Source organism: Hylobates moloch, unplaced genomic scaffold, assembly GCF_009828535.3.
Source record: "Hylobates moloch isolate HMO894 unplaced genomic scaffold, HMol_V3 SCAFFOLD_1, whole genome shotgun sequence".
NCBI lineage: Eukaryota > Metazoa > Chordata > Mammalia > Primates > Hylobatidae > Hylobates > Hylobates moloch.
Genome location: NW_026652276.1, coordinates 41,670,293 through 41,697,623, shown reverse-complemented (window position 1 = coordinate 41,697,623; position 27,331 = coordinate 41,670,293). Strand labels below are relative to the sequence as shown.

General features: G+C 40.9%; 1 protein-coding gene across 1 annotated transcript in view; it reads left to right on the top strand.

Moving 5' to 3' along the window:
- LOC116810476 (aldehyde oxidase) overlaps positions 1-27,331 on the top strand; it is an 85,160-nt gene that overhangs the window by 16,165 nt on the left and 41,664 nt on the right. Inside the window, exons 6-20 of the mRNA XM_032755020.2 lie at positions 348-409; positions 1,331-1,420; positions 2,386-2,466; positions 3,065-3,209; positions 3,899-3,991; positions 7,342-7,493; positions 7,684-7,777; positions 9,745-9,854; positions 10,971-11,155; positions 12,156-12,318; positions 14,360-14,452; positions 19,343-19,512; positions 19,813-19,939; positions 22,563-22,685; positions 26,047-26,143. Of these exons, the coding sequence (XP_032610911.1) occupies positions 348-409; positions 1,331-1,420; positions 2,386-2,466; positions 3,065-3,209; positions 3,899-3,991; positions 7,342-7,493; positions 7,684-7,777; positions 9,745-9,854; positions 10,971-11,155; positions 12,156-12,318; positions 14,360-14,452; positions 19,343-19,512; positions 19,813-19,939; positions 22,563-22,685; positions 26,047-26,143 (1,785 nt within the window). The remainder of the gene's footprint in view (positions 1-347; positions 410-1,330; positions 1,421-2,385; positions 2,467-3,064; positions 3,210-3,898; positions 3,992-7,341; positions 7,494-7,683; positions 7,778-9,744; positions 9,855-10,970; positions 11,156-12,155; positions 12,319-14,359; positions 14,453-19,342; positions 19,513-19,812; positions 19,940-22,562; positions 22,686-26,046; positions 26,144-27,331) is intronic.

Here is a 27,331-nt window from a genome sequence, read left to right as displayed (position 1 = left end):
TGTCTCAAAAAAAAAAATTGTTTTAAAAATAAGGCTTAGCTCTTGAATGTGAGTGTAGAGCAAGTTTTTGGCTTGAAATTATTGTGTTGTTGAGCACCTGCCACAAGCAGAAGGCATAACAACTTTACAGGAGAAAGTACAAATACCTGAGCTTTTAAAATCCGCCTCAGGATTCTTATGAAATATCCCAAGTTGCTGTTGGAAAGATCTGACTTTGTAGATTAGGTGGACTAAAATGTCAAACAGATCTTTTCTCTATGATAGAGTCCTTATTTCCATCACACTCTTGGTAGACTGTGCCCCTATCTGGGTCACTTGGCTAACAGAGCTGGGTTTTTCTCCTTCAGGTAACCTGTGCCGTTGCACTGGATACAGGCCCATAATTGATGCATGCAAGACTTTCTGTAAAGTAAGTGGAAAGGACCACATGTTTGAGTATGTTTTCCCCAGTGAAACGAAATGGTAGGGGTTGTCAGTGATTAAGGGGGCAGCCGTCTTACTAATACATGGCTACTTCTTATCTCCAGGTTTCTAGCTGCTGTTTGTTATTTGATCTTGAGCAGGGCACTTAACCTCATTCATTGAGCTTGCCTTGGTGGTCACATAATGAACAACTGAGCATTTTGACACTGGCTGTGTGTCATTGCTTCCAAGAGGTCTTTCCTGACCTCTTTGCCTGGGTCAGGTACCCTGGCCTGGTGTTCCTACAGCCCTCTGAGAACATGTGATGGGCATACACATGTCCCGTCACAGCTTTGGTCACAATGTGGTGCAACTGATCATTTGCTATCCCATGTCTTCACCAGACTGTGGGCTGCTTCACAGTAGAGGCTGTATGTCTCCGGGTCCAGTCACCATATAATCATTGAGTAGCTACTCAATATTTGCTGAATGAATAAATGAACAAACAAAGTTGAAATGAAGGATATAAGATTACCCTCTGGAAGTTAAACAATGAATTCAGTATGTCATAGATAAGAACAGTGATGACAATAACAATACCTGTTAATATTTATTATTAATATTTAAAATACTAACAATATTAACAATTAATCATTATTAATATTTACTATTTAATGCTATGTGCCACGCTTAGTTATAAGATCTTTATGTCTTTTAACTTATTTAGTAATCACTGCTGTTCAAAATTTCCTATAAGCTCAAGTTTTTCATTAATGTTGGTTTGGATATGTTTAAGTACAAATGGCTCTCTTTCATGGCATCTAACGATATTGATTCAGCATTATGTTTCAACTGGTAGTCACCTGCTTTATTTACTACTTAGTAGAATCAGCAATAAATTCCTAGTGATTTGTTTTTTGTCCACTAGACTTCGGGCTGCTGTCAAAGTAAAGAAAATGGGGTTTGCTGTTTGGATCAAGGAATCAATGGATTGCCAGAATTTGAGGAAGGAAGTAAGGTCAGTGAAATGTAAAGCTTTTATAAGGCTTTCTCAGGACATGAACAGGAGCCAACATACTCTTAGGAAGAACAAATGGCTACCCAAGCCTTGACTAATTTGAGGTATGTCAACATGTGCCCTCTCCCATTCTCACTCCATCTCTCTATAAAAAAAAATTATATCGTAGCAACTTTGTCCTCATTCCAGATATTATTCCCCTTTAAATACTGTTATCTACAGGAGGGAAAACACATTGGTTCCTTAGTGTCTCTTAGCTTTTAAAAGCATTTTTTCAAGTTATTTTTCAGGGGCCAGAAGTAAAGTGGAGATGTCATGAAAATGAAAGAACAGGTAGAGCAGGTAGAGATAGGAGAGGTTCAGGGAGCCGTTCTTGTTCCAGCTGTGTCTGCTGCTGCTGTCTCCTCTTCTACTGTCCCCAGACTCCAAAGAGAAGGTACAGGGAGTTGAGGCCTCCAGAGGCCCACTGGCATCAGCACTGAGTTGCTGATGACGAGGTTTGTGTTAGAGCCCTTGGTTTGGAGCTCAGGGATTGTGGCTGGCCAGTGGACTTTTTTGTCGGTTTGCTGTATCTGACCATGTGTCTATATCTTTTGACCTTATTCCACAAAGGATTTTTTTTTTTTTTTTTTTTTTGAGACGGAGTCTTGCTCTGTCGCCCAGGCTGGAGTGCAGTGGCGCAATCTTGGCTCACTGCAAGCTCCGCCTCCCGGGTTCACGCCATTCTCCTGCCTCAGCCTCTCCGAGTAGCTGGGACTACAGGCACCCACCACCACGCCTGGCTAATTTTTTGTATTTTTAGTAGAGACAGGGTTTCACCGTGGTCTCGATCTCCTGACCTCGTGATCTGACCACCTCGGCCTCCCAAAGTGCTGGGATTACAAGCGTGAGCCACCGCGCCCGGCCCCACAAAGGATTTTAAAGTTGCTCGATAACAGTAATTTCTGATACATTCTCTTTTTAAGACAAGTCCAAAACTCTTCGCAGAAGAGGAGTTTCTGCCATTGGATCCAACCCAGGAACTGATATTTCCTCCTGAGCTAATGGTGAGTAAAGCAATGTTGAGCTCATCCTAGAAGAATTCATGGTGAAATATCAGGAGGGGTATTTGTTTATGGGTTCTCTCAAAAGCTGACTGACAAGTAGGTAAGGCCTCTCTGTCATCCTTATCTCAAGGTCTAAAGAGTATGGACTGCGGAAGAGGAGGAGGAATGGGGTGGGGTCACCATGGGGGACAGCTGAGTTGACTGTAAGAAGCAGCAGATAACATCTATAAAATCGTGAAATCACAGTATGTGTAGGTATAGACATGTTTCCTACTTTCACTTTTGCTGAAGTTTATTCCTCCATAGAATGATTTAACAAGATTCAGCATGTTACTATATTTGCTAACATTAAAATGATGTTCTTTGAGACAAGAGCACCAAAGGGAGACAGACCAAGCAGTTCCCAGGGGTAAAGAACCATCGTTACTTTTATTCTGAATTCTAATTCCTTGTAAAGCTCTACTTTTAGGTCACTTTGTACTTTATTTTTTAGAAGATATGTATTTTCTCCTTCTGTTTCTACAATGCTAATGATTGAGTGGAAACAGGTGGAGATGGCATCATTGGGTACCTTGAATCCCTATTGCTTTTTCAATAGATAATGGCTGAGAAACAGTCGCAAAGGACCAGGGTGTTTGGCAGTGAGAGAATGATGTGGTTTTCCCCTGTGACCCTGAAGGAACTGCTGGAATTTAAATTCAAGTATCCCCAGGCACCTGTTGTCGTGGGAAACACCTCTGTGGGTATGTAGAACCCCAGGGATTTCTTACAGGGAAACTGAGGAAAAGGGCTTGGGATGGGGCCGGGGTGGGCTGAGGAAACTTCATATACATGTGTTTTCAGGAAAAGCAGTCTGAAATAGCATTTTTAATCATTTGAGCTAGACTTCCTGAGCATTGCTCAAGAGACTTTCCAACTATTATTAAGTAGATTCCTCTTGCCTCTTATTGGAGCAGTGTCAAGAGTTGCACCGAAGGGGCTTGCTCCATAGCAAACCAGCAGTGGCAGCTCCAGTGACAGCTGTCCTGTCTTTCCATTTGGGGACTAATCTGGGCCTCAAATTTCAAATTGCTCTTTGTTTCCTCTCTCAGGGTGTCTCAATAGGTATAATATGTTTTACTTAAACAACCGCTACAGGGTCTTCCTGTTGCATCCAGTGTATGCTCAGCTTGAGGAGCTTAAAGTCTTCCCAGAGAGAATTTTGAGTATGCCATATGGCCCAAGTTTCAAGGTTGACAATTCCAGAGTCTTCCAAGTTTGATGAAAATCTATCCAGCCATTCTCTCTGTATGTGATTTGGCAATAAACAGATGAATAGAAAGATACATAATTTTTAGATATTTAAAGATATTAGTTTAATAATAATTTCAAATTTAAAAGGCAGTTAGTTCCTTTATTCTAGTCTTACTGATTTTTTTTTTTGATTCTTTAGGGCCTGAAGTGAAATTTAAAGGCGTCTTTCACCCAGTTATAATTTCTCCTGATAGAATTGAAGAACTGAGTGTTGTAAACCATGCATATAATGGTGAGTTCTCAAGTCCCTGTTTTCTTAGTTAAGATGCATTAATCAATTTATTTACCTTGCCCAGCAGACAAGCAGAAAAAGAATGATTCCTAATTATAATACACACAGAGATTCTCTTCTTATAAGAATGATATATTTTTTGGCCACATAAATGTCTTCTTTTGAGGAGTGTCTGTTCATATCCTTTGCCCACTTTTTGATGGGGTTGTTTTTTCCTTGTAAATTTATTTAAGTTTCTTGCAGATTCTGGATATTAGACCTTTGTCAATGGGTAGATTGCAAAATTTTTCTCGCATTCTGTAGGTTGCCTGTTCACTCTGATGCTAGTTTCTTTTGCTATGCATAAACTCTTTAGTTTAATTAGATCCCATTTGTCAATTTTGGCTTTTGCTGCAATTGCTTTTAGTGTTTTAGTCATGAAGTCTTTGCCCATGCCTATGTCCTGAATGGTATTGCCTAGGTTTTCTTTTAGGGTATTTATGGTTTTGGGTTTTACATTTAAGTCTTTAATCCATCTTGAGTTAATTTTTGTAAAAGGTGTAAGGAAGGGGTCCAGTTTCAGTTTTCTGCATATGGCTAGCCAGTTTTCCCAGCACCATTTATTAAATAGGGAATTCTTTCCCCATTGCTTGTTTTTGTCAGGTTTGTCAAAGATCAGATGGTTGTGGATGTGTGGTTTTATTTCTAAGGTCTCTGTTCTGTTCCATTGGTCTATATATCTGTTTTGGTGCCAGTACCATGCTGTTTTGGTTACTGTAGTCTTGCAGTATAGTTTGATGTCAGATAGTGTGATGCCTCCAGCTTTGTTCTTTTTGCTTAGGATTGTCTTGGCTATACAGGCTCTTTTTGGTTCCATATGAAATTTAAAGTAGTTTTGTCTAATTCTGTGAAGAAAGTCAATGGTAGCTTGATGGGGATAGCGTTGAATCTGTAAATTACTTTGGGCAGTATGGCCATTTTCACAGTATTGATTCTTCCTATCCATGAGCATGGGATGTTTCTCCATTTGTTTGTGTCCTCTTTTATTTCCTTAAGCAGTAGTTGGTAGTTCTTCCTGAAGAGGTCCTTAACATCCCTTGTAAATTGTATTCCTAGGTATTTTCTTCTCTTTGTAGCAATTGTGAATGGGAGTTCATTCATGATTTGGCTCTCTGCTTGTCTATTGTTGGTGTATTAGAATGCTTGTGATTTTTGCACATTGATTTTGTATCCTGAGACTGCTGAATTTGCGTATCAGCTTAAGGAGTTTTTGGGCTGAGATGATGGGGTTTTCTAAATATACAATCATGTCATCTGCAAATAGAGGCAATTTGACTCCCTCTGTTCCTATTAGAATACCTTTATTTCTTTCTCTTACCTGATTGCACTGGCCATAACTTCCAATACTACGTTGAATAGGAATGGTGAGAAAGGGCATCCTTATCTTGTGCCAGTTTTCAAAGGGAATCCTTTCAGCTTTTGCCCATTCAGTATGATATTGGCTATAGGTTTGTCACAAATAGCTCTTATTATTTTGAGATACGGTCCATCAATACCGAGTTTATTGAAAGTTTTTAACATGAGGAGATATTGAATTTATCAAAGGCCTTTTCTGCATCTATTGAGATAATCATGTGGTTTTTGTCACTGGTTCTGTTTATGTGGGGGATTACATTTATCGATTTGCATATGTTGAGCCAGCCTTGCATCCCTGGGATGAAACCAACTTGATCATGGTGGATAAGCTTTTTGATGTGCTGCTCATCATCACTGATCATTAGGGAAATGCAAATCAAAACCACACTGAGATACCATCTCATGCCAGTCAGAATGGTGATTATTAAAAAGTCAGGAAACAATAAATGCTGGCAAGGCTGTGGAGAAATAGTAATGCTTTTACAATGTTGGTAGGGTTGTAAATTAGTTCAACCATTGTGGAAGACAGTGTGGTGATTCTTCAGGGATCTAGAACCAGAAATACCATTTGACCCAGTAATCCCATTACTGAGTATATACCCAAAGGATTATAAATCATTCCACTATAAAGACACATGCACACTTATGTATATTGCAGCACTATTTACAATAGCAAAAACTTGGAACCAACCCAAATGCACATCAATGATAGACTGGATAAAGAAACTGTGGCAGATACACGCCATGGAATACTACGCAGCCATAAAAAAAATGAGATCATGTCCTTTGCAGGGACATGGATGAAGCTGGAAGCCATCATTCTCAGCAAACTAACACAGGAACAGAAAACCAAACACCACATGTTCTTACTCATAAGTGGGAGTTGAACAATGAGAACACATGGACACAGGGACGGGAACAACACATACCAGGGCCTGTTGGCGGGTGGAGAGCAAGGGAAGGGAGAGCATTAGGACAAATACCTAATGCATGCAAGCTTTAAAACCTAGATGACAGGTTGATGGGTGCAGCAAACCACCATAGCACATGTATACCTATGTAACAAACCTGCACATTCTGCACATGTATCCTAGAACTTAAAGTAAAATAAAAGAAAAAGAAAACGGGGACAGAAAGCATAAAAAAAAAAAAGAATGATAACATTCTGGAGGAAGGCTGAGGGAATTCTCTAAAGTTAATCTAAATACTAATTGTCTGAATAGTTCAGTTTTTACTGAAGAACTTCTGTCTGCAATATCAGAGAAATGTAACAACTATTCAATGAAGGATACAGTGCTAAGTGCTGGACAGAAGATAAAGATGAATATAACACAGTCTTTGCTCTTTGAAACCACAGTAGCAAGTTTATGCATTAAACAACTTACAGACTGGTTTTTCTACTCCTGTAGAGGAAATTGATTTAATGGCAATGATAAGAAACAATAGAAATGTGGGTTTGGAGTACAGCCTCTGAAATCTAACTCTTGACAATGGCATATATTAGCTGTCAGATCTTAGGCAAGTTACTTAACTCTCAGCTTCTTCATCTGTGAAATGGGGCTATTAGTATCTCATAGGTATGTTCAGATTTATGGAGATTATCTAAAGCATTCAACATAATACTCGATAGAGTGAGTGTTCAAAGAATTCAGCCTTCATTACCTCCATCACCACCACTTACATCACTGCCACCGCCTGTACCATTACCCCCACCTTCATCACCACCACCACACCACCCCCTTACTGCTATCCCTACCACCATTGCCTCACCACCACCTTCATTACTACCATTACCTTCATCACCATCACCACCATCACTGCCCATCACCACCATCACCAATAAGCAGGGCAGCATGTATCCAGGATAAAGATTCTATGTCTGTAGCTTTGGTCTAATGGACATTTTCAGGTCAGCAGTGATCACACTGTGTTATTTACAAATGACTTCATTTCAGGACTCACCCTTGGTGCTGGTCTCAGCCTAGCTCAGGTGAAGGACATTTTGGCTGATGTAGTCCAGAAGCTTCCAGAGGAGAAGACACAGATGTACCGTGCTCTCCTGAAGCATTTGGGAACTCTGGCTGGTTCCCAGATCAGGAACATGGCTGTATGTATCTGATGACAGTAAACTCTGGTATGCATCCCTTGGGTGACTCTCCCTGATGAATCATGACATTTTCATTCTTTTGGAACAGACAGAAAAAATAGTTCTCCAAAGCCTTGCTTAATCCTTATTTTAGCACTTGCTTTTTTATGATTACATAACTGAAATGAAAATAATTCATTATTTTAAAAAGTCTTTAGGGGGACACATCATTAGCAGGCATCCAGATTCAGATCTGAATCCCATCCTGGCTGTGGGGAACTGTACCCTCAACTTGCTATCAAAAGGTAAGTGAGAGCCCCTACTTGGAGATTATTAAGCTGTTTCTCTACCCCTTTTTCTCTCTGGGGAGGCAGGAAGTCCCGTCTTGAAAATGACTTTTCCCTATAATATCAATAAATTTCTCTGCTTTTCTGGATACCAGAAATTTTGTGAGTCTTGTCTTAATAGCACAGGCTTTCTTCCCCTGTGTCTTTCTGTTTTTTTTTTTTTCTCATACTGGTCACCCTACACTGGACATGTTTGTGTTGGTTAATGTCTGGATGTGATCTGATTATTGCTGGGAACTACATGCTATTGAGAACTATTGGGTCCCTTTGTTGAAGACATTCTCCAGGTGGTACAGGAGTGTTGTGGCACCCATGTCGTGCTTTGAGCTCATACTTAATTTATCATTGTTGGAAACATACAGATCTTTTTCAGGTGAAAAATGATTGGGCCTCGTTCTGTATTTATTTGCTTGATTTTTGTTATTAAAACTAAGTCTGTAACATCTAATTTATTGCTTCTTCCAACTTGCTTGAAAATTATTAGGAAGTTCTAATTGGTCCTCTGTAGATTTGTGGGGTTTTTTTTTCGTTAAAAAATATGGACTCGTTTTCTATTGTCTGCATTGTTAAATGCTTACTCTTCATATCATTTAAACCACAAAACTATCTTTTTTTTTTTTTTTTTTTGAAATGGAGTCTTGCTCTGTCACCCAGTCTGGAGTGCAGTGGCACAATCTCAGCTCACTGCAACCTCCACCTCCTGGGTTCAAGCGATTCTCCTGCCTCAGCCTTCTGAGTAGCTGGGACTACAGGCACATGCCACCATGCCCAGCTAATTTTTGTATTTTTAATAGAGATGTGGTTTCACTATGTTGGCCAGGCTGGTCTCGAACTCCTGACCTTGAGTGATCCACCCGCCACTGCCTCCCAAAGTGTTGGGATTACAGGCATGAGCCACAGTGCTTGATCACAAAACTATCTTAAAGAGGAAGATTTGCATTCAGGGTTTTCAATTTGAGTAACATCCCCTTAAAAGTTATACTATGAGAAACAGGTTTTGTGATGTGAATATAGACATCAAAAGCTTCTTAGCTTTCATTATTTTGTTATAGTTTTAAACTGTTCCTCTTCCTTATATATTGATTAAAGAACTAAGATCCTTCAGGTGTTGGAATAAGATATAAAAAAGTAAGATAACACCTCACTAGTATACAAATTTATTAAAGATAATTTCTCATTCGTGACTGTATCTAGTGGGGTTCCTGGTTATAAACAATAAATATTTGTTGGCTGACTTGATCAGAATATCAAAAGAGATATTAATACTTGCTCCCTACTTGTAAAACTTTAAGTGAATTGTGTTGTCAGGAAGAGGACTGCTAAGGTTCTATTCTACCTGAAACTCTGGGCTACTCAGTGAGATCTTTTCATCTATTTTTTAAATTTAATTTTTATTTTTAAAAAATTTTTTTAGATGGAGTGTCACTTTGTCATCCAGGCTGGAGTGCAGTGGCATGATATCAGCTCACTGCAACCTCTCCCTCCTGGGTTCAAGTGATTTTCCTGCCTCAGCTTTCTGAGTAGCTGGGACTACAGGTGTGCACAACCACGCCCAGCTAATTTTTTTTGTATTTTTAGCAAAGAAGGGGTTTCACCATGTTGGCCAGGCTGGTCTCAAACTCCTGACCTCAAATGATCCACCTGCCTTGGCCTCCCAAAACGCTAGGATTACAGGTGTCAACCACTGCGCCCGGTCAATGTTTTTATCGATGAGAAAACAAGGAAAACAATAAGAGATGGGGCCTAGACTGGAAGAAACATTGCAAGATGCATTATAGGGTAAAAGATTTGGTAAGCATAGGAAGAGCACCTGTTTCCCTGAACAACCAGTTTCCTCAGGTATTTGGTGGAATTACTTCCCAAGTTTTGGAAGTTTATTTAATAGACCAAACAGATTCCAGGGAAAGTGTCATTTCTTTCCACAGAAGGAAAACGACAGATTCCTTTAAACGAGCAGTTCCTCAGCAAGTGCCCTAATGCAGATCTTAAGCCTCAAGAAATCTTGGTCTCAGTGAACATCCCCTACTCAAGGAAGGTGAGAACATCCCACTGTCAATTTCCCAATTCCACCTGTGATGCTATGGCTTGTTTATTCCAGCATATGGTGGAATAAGAAAAAGGGTTAAGTGTTTATGGGGAAGATAAAGGCTCAACTTCAGGAAGTGGTATGAGGTCATTATTTTAAGACTTGTGAATAGTTGCCTTTTCCTTGTATTACGCATGCCCCTATCATTCCTCGAATTAGGAGATTTTTTTTTTTTTTTTGAGATCGGGTCTCGCTCTTTTGCCCACACTGGAGTGCAGTGGCGTGATCTTGGCTCACTGCAACCTCTGCCTCCCAGGTTCAAGCGATCCTCCTGCCTCAGCCACCAGAGTAGCTGGGATTACAGGTGCACACCACCATTCCCAGCTAATTTTTGTATTTTTAGTAGAGATGGGGTTTCGCCAAGTTGGCCAAGCTGGTCTGAAACTCCTGACCTCAGGTGATTCACCCACCTTGGCCTCCCAAAGTGCTGGGATTGCAGGTGTGAGCCACCACTCCTGGCCTTATCTCTGCCATTCTCGCTCTTTCTCCCCCTACCTCAAGCTCTAAAGTAACTTTCTAACAGGTTTTTGTCCCATAAGCCTTTCTCCCTAAATATGACATGAAGAGTATGCCTTTACCTATATCTTGGGTTTTGAAAAAAGCCTAAAAATACATTTGCAATAGAACTTAGTGGAAAAAACATGAGGCTTTGCATGAGATAGAGTCAGGTTTGAATCCTGGTTTCAAGGCCTGAACTAATTACTGAATCCTTCTGCACCTTGGATTCCTCGTCTGTAAAATGGGAATAATCAAGCCTGCCTCAGGGGATGTATTAGTTTGCTAGGGCTACCATAACAAAGAACCACACACTGGGTGGCCTCAACAACAGAGACTGATTTTTTGGAGATGCTGGGGGCTACATATCTGATATCAATGTGATACTCAACATACACTTACTGTCCAGCACGTAGGTGATGCTCAACACACACACACTACCTGGTGCATAGGTGACACTCAACACACACAGACTGCCCAGTGCATAGGTGACGCTCAGCACACACAGACTGCCCAGTGCATAGGTGATGCTCAGTGTTTCTACATGTGCCATTTAACTGTTTCTTTCAGTGGGAATTTGTGTCAGCCTTCCGACAAGCCCAGCGACAGGAGAATGCACTAGCGATAGTCAATTCAGGAATGAGAGTCTTTTTTGGAGAAGGGGATGGCATTATTAGAGAGTTATGCATCTCATATGGAGGCGTTGGTTCAACCACCATCTGTGCCAAGAATTCCTGCCAGGAACTCATTGGAAGGTAAGGCATTAGAGGTAAGGGCTCCTCTAATACTTGGAGTCTAAGGACAAGTATTAGAGGAGCCCTTTTTGTGGTGAGATGTGATTACAAGAAGAAAAGTGTTCCATACCTTTCTATTTAATGGCTGGGAATTCCAATAAGATTTTGTTATTATTTCCATATGTCTTGATGTTAGTGAATTCTGAAGTGGGAATTATATACTCTGTGTGTGTGTGTGTGTGTGTGTGTGTGTGTGTGTGAGAGAGGGAGAGAGAGAGAGAGACAGACAGACAGACAGAGAAGCCCTCCCCCAGCAGTGCAAATTTGTATTATTTATTTTGGGAGAATAATTTGCCATGATGAAAAACCAAATATGTGAGTTTGTTCTATAATAAATTGTTAAAGGCATTTGCTTACCTGACTTCCTATATCTAAAGATGATCCTAATAGCTAATATTTCTTGAGCATTACTTGGTATGAGCTGCCACAACAAAGCATAGTGATTAAAAGCATAATCTTTAACACTTGAGAAAGCCAGACTGGCCAAAAATCTCAGTTTACCCTCCTCCATGGTCTCAGTCAGCTTACTTAATTATATTGGTACTTTGGTTCCCTATCTGTCAAAGATGGGTGATCATACCTACCTCACAGGGCAGTTGAGAGGATTAAATGAGTGAATACATATAAGGTGCTAAAAGCAGATCTTGGCATGCAATAAATGTCCTAGTGGTATGAGGGTCAGTTACTCCTGGGGTATGGATTTTATATGAGTTGTCATCTATTTCTCTAGATCATTCTGTGAGTTGGGTTCTACTAATATTCCCCTTTTACAGGTGAGGACATGGCGAGACCCAGGCTAGCCACCTTGAGAGTGGTGGGCCAGTTTGAACTCGGGCTGCCTGATCCAGAGCTTGTACCCTTATTTCCTGTATTAAACCGTGGCTATTTGTCTTACCCATTAGATGAAGATATGGGGTAATAAACCCTGTCAGGCTGGGAGTCTTCTCTTTGGACTTTCCAGGCGCTGGAACGAAGAGATGCTGGATACAGCCTGCAGGCTTGTTCTGGATGAAGTCTCCCTTTTGGGCTCGGCGCCAGGTGGGAAGGTGGAGTTCAAGAGGACTCTCATCATCAGCTTCCTCTTCAAGTTCTATCTGGAAGTGTCACAGATTTTGAAAAAGATGGTAAACAACTGGTTACACGTTAACTTCCCCAGTACAGGGAGCTATGATGACACCCAAAGTAGAGGCAATGACTCCCTACCAAATAGCTGTAGAATAAAAAAGACAATCCACATTAGAAACACATGCACTTGCTGAGCATCCCTCAGCCTGTCTGTGGGTGGGTATGAGTTTAGGGAAGAATTGCAAGTAGAGCCAAGAGTTGAGCAAGCTTGTATTTAACACCACTCAGTCATTTTGTTTCTGACTGGTAGTTTTTCCAGATCATGTTCAGAAAACTTGCTAATGATTTGAGTATGTTTTCCCTCTGTAGGGCATTTCTTCCTCCTGAGATATTACCTTCATGTTGAGGTTGACTTCATGTGTTTGGTGTTCTTTTCCAGATTCAACTTCATTTCCCTAGCCCGTAAGGTGGCCATGATGGCAGCCACTGCACAAGATGATTGTGAAATGCGTCATTGTAGGAAAAGGGCTTCATAGGAAATTCGTAGTAGTAGTCATAATAATAGTATTATTATCCTCCTGCTTCAGAGGAAATTCGTAGTAGTAGTCATAATAATAGTAGTGACAATCCATGCATTCTTTTGCCTGGTCTCTCTTAGGGCAAACAATTAAAGCTACAAGATCGTTGGCTGGGGAGGACACAACTAAAAAAAAATTCTCTGAATAAATCCATTAGACCCAAAGGAGACTTGAGCCTCATTGGCCTCACAAACCCCATGTTATAACCAGCTGACCAAAATAGACTAGAAGCCAAGCAGAGTCTTCCTGTGGTATAGAAGTTAGTATGGTCACTTTAAATAGGAGACACAAAGTCCTCTCTTATCCTTGCTTTTGAGAGTATCTTCTCAGTGTAGGTGAGAGCAACTAGGAACCAGAAGGATAGTATCACATTTTTAAGAATGAAAGCTTGAAATCATAGATAAGTGACATATTGTCACCAGGTAACCAATTATAGACTCTTCCAATTAGTAGCAAACTAATATAATTTCTGGGTGACTCAAGTGATATAATTTAAAACTTTTGCCCTGTAGTCTTATACTCCTCCTCTCTTTAAAAATAATAGCTTTTGTTGGTTTTATTTTTTTTTGAGACAGGGTCTCACTCTGTCACCCACGCTGGAATACAGTGGTGTGATATCATAGCTCAGTGCAACCTCAACTTCCTGGACTCAAGCAATCCTTCCACCTCAGCCTCCCAAATAGCTGAGACCATAGGCATGCACCACCATGTCCAGCTAATTTCTTTATTTTTTTGTAGAGACAGCGTCTTACCATGTTGCTCAAGCTGGTCTTGAACTCCTGGACTCAAGCAATCCTCCTGCCTTGGCCTCCCAAAATGCTGGAATTACAAGCATGAGCCATGGCACCTAGCTGGTTTTATTTTCTATTAAAATTATGTAAATTAGAAAAAATAACCCCCAGGTGTATTGTTGAAAGCCTTTCCCCCCATCTGGCTCTAGGCTGTGCAGTGTTCACAGTCTTGTGTAAAGAACCGAATGACTCACTTCCTCAGTCTTGAGCAATGTTCTTGCTGGGAACCCAGAACCCTTCCCGCTGTGGGGCAGCAGTAAGGATGCAGCCTGTGTCCCCCTTTCTACACAGCTGGCGGGCAACATGGAACACCTTTATGCTTATTTGCAATGGTAAACTTTGACTCTGATGTTTTCCTGGCTTAAGTATTTTCTTCCTTTCCATTTTATTTACTTAGCTTCTATCTTCTTGTTGGATCCATTTGTAAGTCCTCATATCATTTAGGAGAGTATATGAGAGAATTATAAGAAACATAGAGCTGGTGGAAGCCAGTTACCTACCGTATTCATCTGGCTATTCATAATATGAGGAAGTACGTATGCACCTTCCAGAGTATATGTCTTTGAGTCAGGGAGCTGCTTGTATTTCTGGGGTTATGAAAAGGGCGAGTGCCTAATACATGTGAAACTTCAGAGTAGAGATGCTTGCTAAGACTCATGCTAGCCTCCCTTCCAAAATCATTCTGGCGCATTCAAACCATTTAAAATATCTGCAATGGTTCTATTTTTCAGGACCCAGTTCACTATCCTAGCCTTGCAGACAAGTATGAAAGTGCTTTAGAAGATCTTCATTCCAAACATTACTACAGTACATTAAAGTATCAGGTGAGTACTATTTTTGTTTTTAAAAATTCACATTCTGGGCTATAGTGCTTTGACCTGGACATTCTCACTGTCTCTCCGTGAAACCCAAGCTCTGTAAGTCCAACCTCCACTTCTGGTAAACTCACAACCTCCTTTAGGGGTAATTAAAATTCCAAAATCAATGAAGAATTTTGATTAAAGACAAATCTAGCAGTGGTAATAGTAAAGAAGGATGTTGATTTGGGTCTTAAAGGTCACGTGCTTAGCACTGTGGCCTTGTACCACAGACACGCATGAGCTGGCCACCTTGTCACATGTTTTCTGCCCTGGGCACTGCAGGCATCAGAGTCCAATAAAGCCACGCTCTGAGGCAGGGCCATGGGCTGCTTTGCTTTCATTTTCAGAGGAAAACACACAGCCCCTGGAGGTTGATGAAAATTCAATAATGCTTTTAAAAAGAACTGCTGATTTGTTTAGCTTGAATGTTAAGATATTTTAACTCCCTCAGTCCCTATTCTCCTAGTGATTTTTCTGTGAGTTACATTTTAGAGTTGAATCAAACGTAAGTACTAAGAGCTTTTCGTAAGCTCTCCTAATGAAGGCCGACTATTAGAAAACAGGATTCCTAACTCTCAAATGGAATTTTCTGCCACATCATAAAAATATTGCCTGAAGTCACCCTGTTGGTAAAGTGGATACAATTTGGTGTGTTTTCCCTTGAAATTATTATCAGGAAACTTGACCTTGAGAGTTTTAATAAGTCAAGAACGTGAAAAGGCTTTTTAAAGCATTTGTTCACTGAATCTCTTGTTGGATTTAGTTGTAAAAGCTTATAGTATGTCATAATGAACATTGATGTTGGTGTGTATTCCTTGAGGTTTTAGGTTCAATATGTTGAAAAATTAAAATGCACGAAACTCCATTGAAAATGATCATTTTGAAAGTTAAAAACAGCGGCCATCTCCCCGGTGTTCTTTTCAAATATGATAGTTGAACCCTTTGGCTTATAAATACCCTAATATTTCTTAGACAATGGAATAAACTTCAGAAAGAAACAACGACAAATTAATAGATATTGAAATCATCCAAAGAAAAAGGAAAATCGTCACATAGTGCATGATCTTGAATGAGAGTTTATCATTGATTGCAAAACAAAGTTTTAGATGCATTGTGTCTGCCATATAGATGAGTTTTGTTTTTGTTTTGCCTGTGGTTTTTCACACACACATACAAACATCCGCATTGCTAGAGCAATGTCAGCACTCACAAAGAGCATTTTTCCCCTAAATCAGTTCATTTGCTTTGAAAGCATTTTGACACACCTTCAAAAGATCACCAGTTTGGGGAGACAACATTCTTCCTTCCATAGTATCTTTAGCCAAATACTAAGCGGAAGCAGGTAATTGAAGACAGCATCTTTCACCAGTAGATTCATCACAAAAAAAAATTTTTTTTTTTTTTTTGCCAAAAAAAAAAAAGTATGGGCCGGGTGCGGTGGCTCACGCTTGTAATCCCAGCACTTTGGGAGGCCGAGGCAGGCGGATCACGAGGTCAGGAGATCGAGACCACGGTGAAACCCCGTCTCTACTAAAAAAAAAAATACAAAAAATTAGTCGGGCGTGGTGGCGGGCGCCTGTAGTCCCAGCTACTCGGAGCCTGAGGCAGGAGAATGGCGTGAACCCGGGAGGCGGAGCTTGCAGTGAGCCGAGCCACTGCACTCCAGCCTGGGCGACAGAGCAAGACTCCGTCTCAAAAAAAAAAAAAAAAAAAAAAAAGTATGATATCTTTGACTGTAGGACAAAGACATTTTTTGGAATTTTTCTTCAGTTTTTTGGCAGGCCTCACACAACATGGTTTCAAAAGACTTTTTTTCAATGTGGTGAAGTGTTTTGTTGGTTACAGTGAAATGTGTTATGTCAGTTAACTCCCAGACCCATTACAGATACCTATGAATGTCTTTCCTTAATGTCTGAGCTTATGAATTACCTGGAATTTTGCTTTTCAGGATGAAAAATCTTCTTAGGGTTTTAAAAAGAAGATGTGGGTGATTTTTTTTCACTCAAATGTGGTTCAGGTTGAGAGCCCAAGCAGCATCACAGCTCAGCACTTTGGGGGATATTTTGCAGAGGAAGTCAATTCCTACCATCTGCAACATATGAAAAACCAACCTGGTAGAACCTCATTGTTGGTTTTTCCTTTTGATCACTATCTCAGCTCCTCGAAGCAGAGGGGGAAGAGGAGAACTGAGGGGAGTCCTTTGCCATGAGGACAGGGCAGTGTGAGCTACCTCAATAGAGCTGGAGTGTTGGGACTGCCTCCAATCTGTGCTCATGCCTGAACCCCAATAAGTAAACTTTTCTCTAGTCCCCTACATTTGTGGCCTAATATCTACCTTTATTTAATGGAGCCCTGGGCCAAGGTCTAAATTATTTTTCTCGATAATCTCCTGCTTTCTAGCTTATAAAGTCAGCATGACTCAACAATAACCGAAAATGAAAAAACAAAAACTTAGTCAATACTCCGTTTTTTGTGCACTGTATTATAGTAACTACAAAATTGAAGTTTACATTTAAGTAAAAGAAATATGAAATTACAACAATAAATGCTTATCAACCGTGTTTATTTTGCAGCAAAACAATAAATTTTATATAAAATAGGAATAAGTGCATCCTACACACGTCTTATACCAAGTTAATTGTAGAAATTACACTACTTTCTGTGCACAGTTGTCAGCCACAATTTGGTTGACATTTTACTTCTTGTCATTTATATTATGAAAGCAATATAGTTTTTTTCTTTTCAATCAATGTTGAACATGTTCTGAAATAACACATGCCACTCTGCCATTCTCTCCTGATATTCCAGCCCTGCCACCTGCCTGGAGAATCTCTGATCTCTATCTCCAGCCAGAGGTTTTTTGTTTTTTTGAGGCCCTTAAGTAGTTGGGTAGTGAGTGGGGAGCACTCTTCTCGAGTTCCTGGAGCAGCAGAGGGCACTGGAGAACTGTACATTTCACAGCTGTCTTAAGTAAAGCTCTCATTATAACCAGAGGTCTCCTCCATTTGTGGGATTAGATGAATTAAACCCAAATGTTCAGAAAGGAAAGCAAAACATCTGCATGAAAAGGAAATGTGTTAATCAGGGGGATCCCGACAGCTTCTCTTCAGTTGGTCCATAGAGCAAGAGCCTTGGAGAACTTTCATTGGACCAGGGCGGAGTTTGAAACAGGAAACCCTGCAGTGAAGAGTGAAATGAAATACCGTTTTAGATGGATTCAAGTGTCTAACTTGTTGTTCATATGTGCTGAATAGGTTTTCTCAAACTGCACATTCTGGTAATCAAATACAAAAGAATTTAGCTTTTCTCCCCGCTCTGATGCCTTAAAGGACACTATGTTGGAAATAGGCCTGTTTCTTCTTTTTTCTCCCAGTAAAGATTTTTAACCAGTATGTGCTGGCGACTTGTTCTCTCTTCCCTCCTGCCATATGATGTGTAGCCTGGCATTGTACGTCTCATCTCAAAGGAAGATCCAGGGCTCAGGGTGATCCTGTGAACTGCAGGATGGGAAGGGGAGGAGTCCATAGCTTTTCTCTGACCTCAACCTTGCCAACATGACTGCATGCCCCTCACCCCCAAATCTTCCAAAGAAAGCCTCAGGGAGTCTGGCCTCAGTCCCAGTACCGAGTGCAATGTTGACACAGTGAATTACAGATGGGGGTACCCGCCAGGGCTTAGCAGGCCACTCCTCAGCCACAACTTTCACCCTGGCCTTATGTCTGTCTCTTCACTCGCTCTCCTTCTTTCTTCATACCTTTAATTCTTTTCACAATACACACCCAACTGGGAAAGCCATAAATTCCCATATTTGAAACACCAGGGCAGACATTGTGCTGATTAATGTCTGCTTTGGTTAATGAAACACATTTAAGGTATTTACAGAGCCACCAGCAAGACATTCTGCTCCATGGGGCTCTAAGAAAGAGCAACATTAGTGGATCATTACTCCAATTGCAGGTCCCTTTGGCTTCATTCTCTATCAGGATTGTCTAAGTTAAGAGTTTTGTCAATTATTTCTTATATTTCCTCACTCAAAATAGAAAAAAAGAAGGCTATTCTGGTTGAAGTAATACCCTCAGTATTTTCTACAAACATAGTCACGATATCATCATACTCTTCTGTAAAATATTATATGTGTCATGCTTATATAGAAACAGTAAAGTCATTTTGATAATAAAATTTAAAGAGATACATAAGCATTAGCAAGAGGACATAATTTTGTATTAAGAGAAAGATTTAAATTTGTTTAGTTAAACAAATGGAATTTCCATTTGAGATGTTTGGGGTCTACATTCAAAAAAAGTGAAAAATAAGAACAACATCATGGATTGACATACCAGTTGGCTTATTGAATTACTGTAGTAGGTTTATTGTCTTGGTGTTATTAATAGTGACTTTTTTTTTTTTTCTGATGGAGTCTTGCTCTGTCTCCCAGGCCAGGGTGCAGTGCTGTAATCTTGGCTCACTGCAACCTCCGCCTCCCAGGTTCCAGCGATTCTGTAGCCTCAGCCTCCCGAGTAGCTGGGATTACAGGCATGCACCACCGTACCTGGCTATTTTTGTTTGTTTGTTTGTTTGTTTGTTTGTTTGTTTAGTAGAGACGGGGTTTTACCATGTTGGCCAGGCTGGTCTCGAACTCCTGACCTCAACTGATCTGCCCACCTTAGCCTCCCAAAGTGCTGGGATTATAGGCATGAGCCACTGTGCCCAGCCCAGTAGTGCTTTTTCATATGCAAAAGCATTTTGGTTTGAGTCTAAATTATATAGCTACCTTCTTATGGGAAATGTGCATAATAATAATTCCTACTTTCTCTACAGAAATGTAAAAGTATATGTTGGTTATTTATTAAACAGAATATAGGCCCAAAGCAGCATCCTCAAGACCCAATTGGCCACCCCATCATGCATCTGTCTGGTGTGAAACATGCCACTGGGGAGGCCATCTACTGTGATGACATGCCTCCGGTGGACCAGGAACTTTTCTTGACTTTTGTGACTAGTTCAAGAGCTCATGCTAAGATTGTGTAAGTGATAAAATTCTTACTCAATGGGCATAAATGATTGTCTTTTCATCTAAGTCACATTAGTAAAAAGTAATGGTGTGAAGAAATAGGATATTTGTTGGTGATATGCAATGCAGACCAGAGGTGAAATGGGATCGAAATGTAGGATTTACTACAATTTCATTGTCCCAAGAATTTTTTCCCAATTGTCTGGCAGAGACTGTTGGACAGTTCTTACCTCTCTCATATCTTATTCTCCAATTAACCATGTTCTCAGCTTCTATGGCCGCTCTCAGGAGCTCTGCTGTGTATATCACCTAGGTCTATTGATCTGTCAGAAGCTCTCAGCATGCCCGGTGTGGTGGACATCATGACAGCAGAACATCTTAGTGACGTCAACTCCTTCTGCTTTTTTACCGAAGCTGAGAAATTTCTGGCGACAGATAAGGTACTGCATTTTTGCTTTCTATTTGAAAAATAACTTTCTCAGTTAATGGTGCTTCATATTTTATTAAAGATACCATCTAATTTGGCACACCATGAAAGACTCCAGTATTCTTAGAATGCTTATTATAAAAGTATATTCTAATATTAAATGAATTCAAATATATTCATTTTCTGTATAAGTAAAGACATTAACTAGTTATATAAAAGATTATTTGGTGTTTTACATTTTCTAACAATGAGATGGCATGCTGCTAATGGTATAAATGGATAAATGAAGATGGATTAATGATAACTTTTATATGGAAATCCCTTCCCTGAGAAGCCCTTATTATTGTCCCAGTCTCAGTGTGGTCAAAGCTCAACTACAAGTTCAAGTGGTGTCTACACCATGAAAGCTTTTTTCTCATTCTTCAATCCAGAAGTACTGTTTGTTGTCTCTCTCTATCTCTCTCTCTCTCTCTCAATTTATTCTGACTCATTGATATTTCCATGTGTTAAATGGGCTTTTTATTTTTTATTTTATTATTATTTTTTGAAATGGAGTTTCTCTTTGTCACCCAGTCTGGAGTGCAGTGGCATGATCTTGGCTCACTGCAACATCCAGCTCCCAGGTTCAAGCGATTCTCCTGCCTCAGCTTCCTGAGTAGCTGGGCTTACAGGCACAAACCACCATGCCCAGCTAATTTTTGTGTTTTTAGTAGAGAGTGTTTTTGCCATGTTGGCCAGGCTGGTCTCGAACTCCTTACCTCAGGTGATCTGCCCGCCTCGGCCTCCCAAAGTGCTGGGATTACAGGCATGAGCCACCACGCCTGGCCTAAATTGGCTTTTTAAAAGTGAGCATCTATGATGTCTGGTCACCATAGCTGAACAAGATATGTATGATCTCTACTCTCATGGAGCTTAAAGTCTAGAGGAGAAAATGAAGTGACCTTTAATGTACTTTCTACCTTGTGTTAAGCTTGTTTATTTTGATGTCTTATATATTTCCTCCACCTAGCATAAATTCCTTGAGTGAGGACCCATGTCTGATTCATCTGTGTATTCCACACACTGCTTCACACACTGCAGGGTCAATGAGTAGAGGTATAGTGATAACATTGTTGCCTTGTGAAAATTACAAATGATTAAAACTTTGACTACAGCAAGAACAGCAGTCAGCAGGTTTTCTGTATAATTCAGACTGCTCAGTTCAGTGTTTACCCAAAAGGGCTTCATAATTTGAAACAGTCCCTTCCTCTGGCTCTCCCTGGAAGATACTCCCTTGAAGATATTGTCCGTAGAAATAAAAGCTTGATGACTGAGTTTGAACTCAAGGTTGAAACTACCCCGGAGCAGGGCTGTGTAGCACTGGCAGAGACGGTGAGAATTTAAGATCTTTGCATAAATGTTTACTAAACAAGTGAAACTGATCTTGACTGCGTGATAGTACCTGCTCTTTGAGGTATGCTTATGAAGATCATAAGCATCTCAGGGGCCACATCTATGTGCCAGGTCACAGGAGCAAAATCAGGAGTCTTCGGAGTGCCATTGTGAATGATTGCCTTTGTTGGTTTAATGCTTTTTAAAACATTCATTTATGGCACTTAATGGCTTTTAAAAATCTTTTCATTGTAGAAATTGTAAGCATATACAAAAATGGGAAAGTATTACACAGTGAACCCCACAGATCCATCATCCAGCTTTAACAGTTATCAACATGTTACCATTCTTGTTTCATTTTTCTCTCCTTCACTGCCCCCCTCCAACGAACAAACTTTTTTTGTGTTCATGCTAGATTTTATGTTTTTAATGCCTTTTTTGTCTGATGATAAAACTACTTTATGTTCATTGTGGAAAAGACATAATAGTTCAAAGTCGATTTTTAAAATGAGTGATTACATTGAAATTGTGTATCACAGCATAAGGTAGGAGAGCGAACTCAGCAATCATGGTGACTTCTTCCAGTCCAGACTGTTTTTACCTTTCTCAAGTCTTAAGGTTTCTTTTCCCCATCTAAATTTCTGCTCTGGTCCATGTGTGAACTCCTGAGTCCAGCTACCCCACCTGCAGGTGAATAATCCTAGCTGCCAACCCCCCCCAGGAAGGGGATGCTGTCTGCTTGGTCATGTCTTGACTAGGACATCTTTTCATGAAAAGACAGTTTGTGAGGAGAGATGTGCTCACCGTCAGGGTTTTGTTATCACAGGGGACTCCCCTTCCCAGGTCACCCCCTTTTTCTCTCTGGTTGAGATGAGCTGTGACTTCCTGGTCCTCCCTGTCCATGTAGGCAGAGGCTGCCTCTCTCAGAACAGCTCTGATTGTCGTGTGACAGCCACACGTCAAGCCATGGGACAGGCTGGCCCTCACACAGCCTCATAGGCTTGGCCTGGAGCCCGAGCCTGCTGTCCTCAAGACAGCATCACTTCTGCTCCTTTGATACAGCACAAGGATCTCAACTTCCCCCAGTGCCTAGGGTCAGGAGGCCAGCTGTGGTTAGGCTCATGGACAGATGTGGAGGGGTCACATCTGTGTGTATCTAGCCCTAGCCCTACTGTAATCTAGTACTAGGAGGGAGGAAGAAAATGAATAAAAGAGAGGACCTGATGCCTGCCCTCCTTGACAACAAGGGTCTTTCTGTGTCGTAGGTGTTCTGTGTGGGTCAGCTTGTCTGTGCCGTGCTTGCCGATTCTGAGGTTCAGGCAAAGCGAGCTGCTAAGCGAGTGAAGATTGTCTATCAAGACTTGGAGCCGCTGATACTAACAATCGAGGTAATGAGTTCTGTGGTGGTGCCAGTTGGGAACCAGAACAAATATCGGTTAAAATGCTTTTGGCTACTGTAACAGGAAAATGTGGCTCAAAGTGGCCTCCAAAGCACGGGGACTTTATTAACCTCTAACCAGTCTCAGTATTAACAATTTCCCCAAGGACACGGCTTCTTTCTGCCGCTCTTCTGTGCTGCCCACGATACAGGCTCGATTCCTGTGGTCACACAGATGGCCGCCAGGACAACCTGGACTTCCTTGTTCATGTTCAAGGAGGAAGAGGAACCCTATTGCCCCAGCATTCTAAGCACAAATCCTGAGATCCAGCCTAATTAAGCCACTTAGGTCACATATCCATCTCCAAATTAATGACTCGCAGAGGAATGGAGGAGCTGTTGGTTACTTCTAGGGGTAGGAGTTGGGGTCAGATTTCTCTGAAGTAAGTGGGCTATATAGTGGAGTGTAGGAAACTGAAACAAATCTGAGCCCTGTTTGGAAAGGGGAAGGGGAGGGGATGCTGGATGGGAACCAGTGATGTCCAGGAAAGTGGATCCACTCTATGACTTTTTACCCACCTTCACCCAGGCGCGTGGTGAGGACCAACAGGATGTTCCATGAAGTGAGTGTCAGAGACGATTTTTAGATTTTTCAAGAGATAAGTCGTATGATGCCTACAGGTATTTTGGCAACTTAAACTGGAGAATTGCATTTTCTAACCTGATTTTTAGAAAGAAGTTGAAATTTTATAAAGGCTATAAGACTCGTCTGCATGAAATGATAGGGTGTTCTCCTGCGTGCATTCCATTGGTTCTTATAATTTCCTGAATGATAAAAGAATGAACACTGGGGAGGCAGTGTAAATAGATAAGACTCAGTCCATACAGGCTGCATGTGCTCTGGGACATAATATTAGCTTCACAGCATAATGAACACATCGTTCTCTGGGTGACCAGCATGGCCTGAGGCAGAATTGAGGAAACGACCTGGGCACGATCAGTGTCTCCAGGAGAACTGGGTGTTGGGGGTGCTTCCTGCCATGCTGCTTGATGCTTAGGAACATGGAGTTTGTCTCTGGGAATTTTTCTTACATTTTAAGATAAAAATAAAATCATGTCAAAAAGACAAAAATGTAGAAGTCTAATTGGAGTTGAAGTGTGATTAGGCCTCCCAAATTTTCCTGGCCAGTTTCAAATTCAAACACTCTGTTCCTTTCTCAGGCCCTTTTCATTTAATGTTGCATGCTGCTCTTGCTTCATATATTCTGTCCCCTGAAGTTTTGCTGGAGAGTTAGAATTACTTATTAGAAATTATTTACATAATACTTCATCAATATTTTGCTTATAAATCTTTGCCCAATATCAGGGGCTAAATATCTACTCTCCGCTCCCCCTACCTTCCAGCCAAATAAAAGCCCCAATAAGCAACTATAATAGATGCCACTCCCCCCACCCTCACCACTTCAACCAGCAGACTTGTGATTGTCTGCCAGAAAATCCCAGCATCAGATACAAGCTCTGGCTTTGTGGAAAGAGTTGCCTCACATTGTGTTCAGAGATTAAGCTCTCAAAGTCTAAAGATCATCAACTGGATCAGAGCGAATTTAATCAAAATTTAGAGCAGGGAAATATGCCCCTCTCCCTATACATTACAGTTCTTTTATCACTTCCCTGACTAAGAAAAATTTGGAAAATTGGCTCAAAGTTACTCAAAGAGCAAGCAGCCAGTGAAGTTGAAAAAGATTAAACTTTTAAAAATAGGATTTATAAAATCTAGCTTTTTTTTTCAACCTGGAATCTCTTTAATCTTAGATTAATAAGAAAAGCACATGAACGGATTCCAATAGGAAGTGTGTTATCAATCAAAATAGAACAAAAACAAATATATCTCTGTCACTATCACAAAGGTTTAATCTGGCACATGCTTTTTGAGTTTTTAGTAGATTGAATGGGGAAACAATCAAAACTCTTGAATCAAGGGGTACGGCTGATGACCATAATGGAAAAAAAATGTGTTCCCTACCAGAATCTGTCCTGAATAATCATCATCAACAACAACATGACCATAGCTAGGACCTATACAGAGCTCACTATGTGGTTGACATGGTTCTAGGTCAGTTTCACACATTAACTTACTAAATGCTCACAACAATCCTATGAGGTAAAAACTATTTTCATCCCCATTCTGATGGGGAAACTAAAAGACAGGGTTACCCAAGGTTACATAGCTAGTCAGTAACAAAAACAATCAACAAACACTCTGTCAAAGAACCTGGGCCCCACCGGTGCTATAAACAAACCAACCCAATTTTTGAATGGGGGAAATGGCAGAATCAAAATAGCACATCCCTCTAAGGGGTGTTGTCTAGACACCTACTGGTGGCCAGAAGGAAACAGAGGTAAGAGAATCCCCATCTACCAACAGAATGGAATTTCATGGATGGACAATAACCCACAGTAGATAATGCCAGCAGGAGCTGGCACACCCCATTTGCCAGTGGACACATGGATTACTGCAAGATAAATTCTCAGGGACAGCTAAAAACCAGCCTATGTTATTGTAACTACATCTCTGGTTAGGTGCACCACTGTACCCCATTACTGGGCACCCAGGGAGAGCCAATAGGAGCCAGTGTATAAATGGATTTGTACACCCAGCACCCAGACAGGGCCTGTCTGAAATCTTACTTCCAGAGCTGGAGGTCCCAGGTGCTCTACTGCCCTGTGCAAATGAAATGCTCATCCCCACAAAGAAGGACCGTGGGGCTGGCAGCCAGAGCCGCCATCATCCCAATCACTAGAGTCTCTTCAACTAGCAATTATTGAGTGTTTACTATATGCAGTGTAAGCTCTTCACGTCTTATTTCATTTTATCTTCACCAACCACGATCCTATTGGAGCTATATGCACACCTGTTACTTCCATTTTACAGACGATGATAAGAGAGGTGAAGTGATAGGCCCACAGTCAAAGCTGGTAAGTGGGAAAAATGTGCACAATGCTGACTGGGTCTAGAGCCCAGGCTCTGAAGCCCTGTGCTATATGGCCTTGGCTACATGAAATGGATTGTGGTATGAAGACAATAATCTGCCTGGAAAATACTAGTTTCATTCTGGGATCACTTAGATGCCAGTTTTTTTCTGTGCATATTATTTCTTCGGACTCAGTAGGCACATTTACATTTCCTCACCGGGGAGTCTCTCTGCAGTTGGAGTCTTAGCTTGGCTCACCAGGGTCATGGTGAAAGTGCACGGAACCACAAGGTCAAGGTCGAAACAGCCCCTGCTCAGAAGATGTGCAGTGGGCTGTGCCTGCCCCCCTAGGGCAGGGTCTCTTGCCCAAGCTGCCTCACTCTTCTGTTCTCTCTCTAGGAAAGTATACAACACAACTCCTTCTTCGAGCCAGAAAGGAAACTGGAATATGGAAATGTTGATGAAGCATTTAAAGTGGTTGATCAAATTCTTGAAGGTAAAAAACTAAAGGAAGAGTAAGCGACCCTGGAAGCCTTCTAAGCATGTCAGTTTAAGGCTTCCTTTGTCTTTTGGAAATCATCTGGCAGCCTAGGGGATTGTTGCTCCTCAGGAACAGGCAGAACAGGCACCTCATTCGCAAATGTGTTTCCCTCTGTCTCTGGGGTAGGCCAAGAGCCAATGGGGAGGCAAAAGGAGGGGCAAGACCCTGCCCCTGTGTCCTGACCCCCCTTCCCTCATCAAGGCTCCGGTTGTTAGAGACGTCATTTCCTTTCCTGTTCACAACCACCCTGCAAGAGGGTATTATTATCTCAATCTTATAGGCTGGAAAATGGAGGCTCAGAGTAATTATGGAGTGTGACCAAGGTCACACAACAACTACTAAATAACACAGTTGGCCATTGAATTGATAGGCTTTATTAGGATTTCCAAAGCCCACATTTCTTCTTCATCCTTTCTCTCTCTGATTCTCCCTCTCTTCCTTTCTTCCTTCTCTGCTTTTTCTTCCCTTCCTCTTCCCTTCCCTTTCTCCTTTCTCTTTCTTCCAGACTTCTTTCCTGTATGTATGTATGTAATTAAAATTAAATTTGCCTCTTAGAAAATAGTTAATTATAGCTTTCCAGTACAATTCCTTAACTTTTGGCTTTGAAATATTTTAAAACTTACATAAAGGTTGCAGAAACATTAAAGAAACTCCCAAATATTTTTCACTCAGCTTCCCCAATTATACACACACACACACACACACACACACACACTTCTGAGACATTTGAGAGTAAATTGTAAACATGATGTATGTCTCTTTACTCCTAAATAGTCAGCGTTTGTTTCCTAAAAACAGGATGTTGTCTAACATAAACATAGTTATCAAAATCAGAATATTAACACGTATGCTATTAATCTACACACCTTATTCAAATTTCACCAGTTGTCTCAATAATGTCCTGTATAGAGGAAAAAAGAGGTTCATCATAAGTCTTAAATAACCCATGCTTTCCCCACCACACTCTGCTGTCATTGCTGCTGTGAAAGCTGTACTAATGCCTGCCTCACAAGATCTCTGATTTACAGACATGCTATTGGGTGGGTATGAGCAGTCTGTGCCACATCTCAGAGCAGAGAAATCATCTGGCATTGTCTGTCTTTAAGTGAATTTCCAGGACATTGGCCTCTAATGCATGTTTAA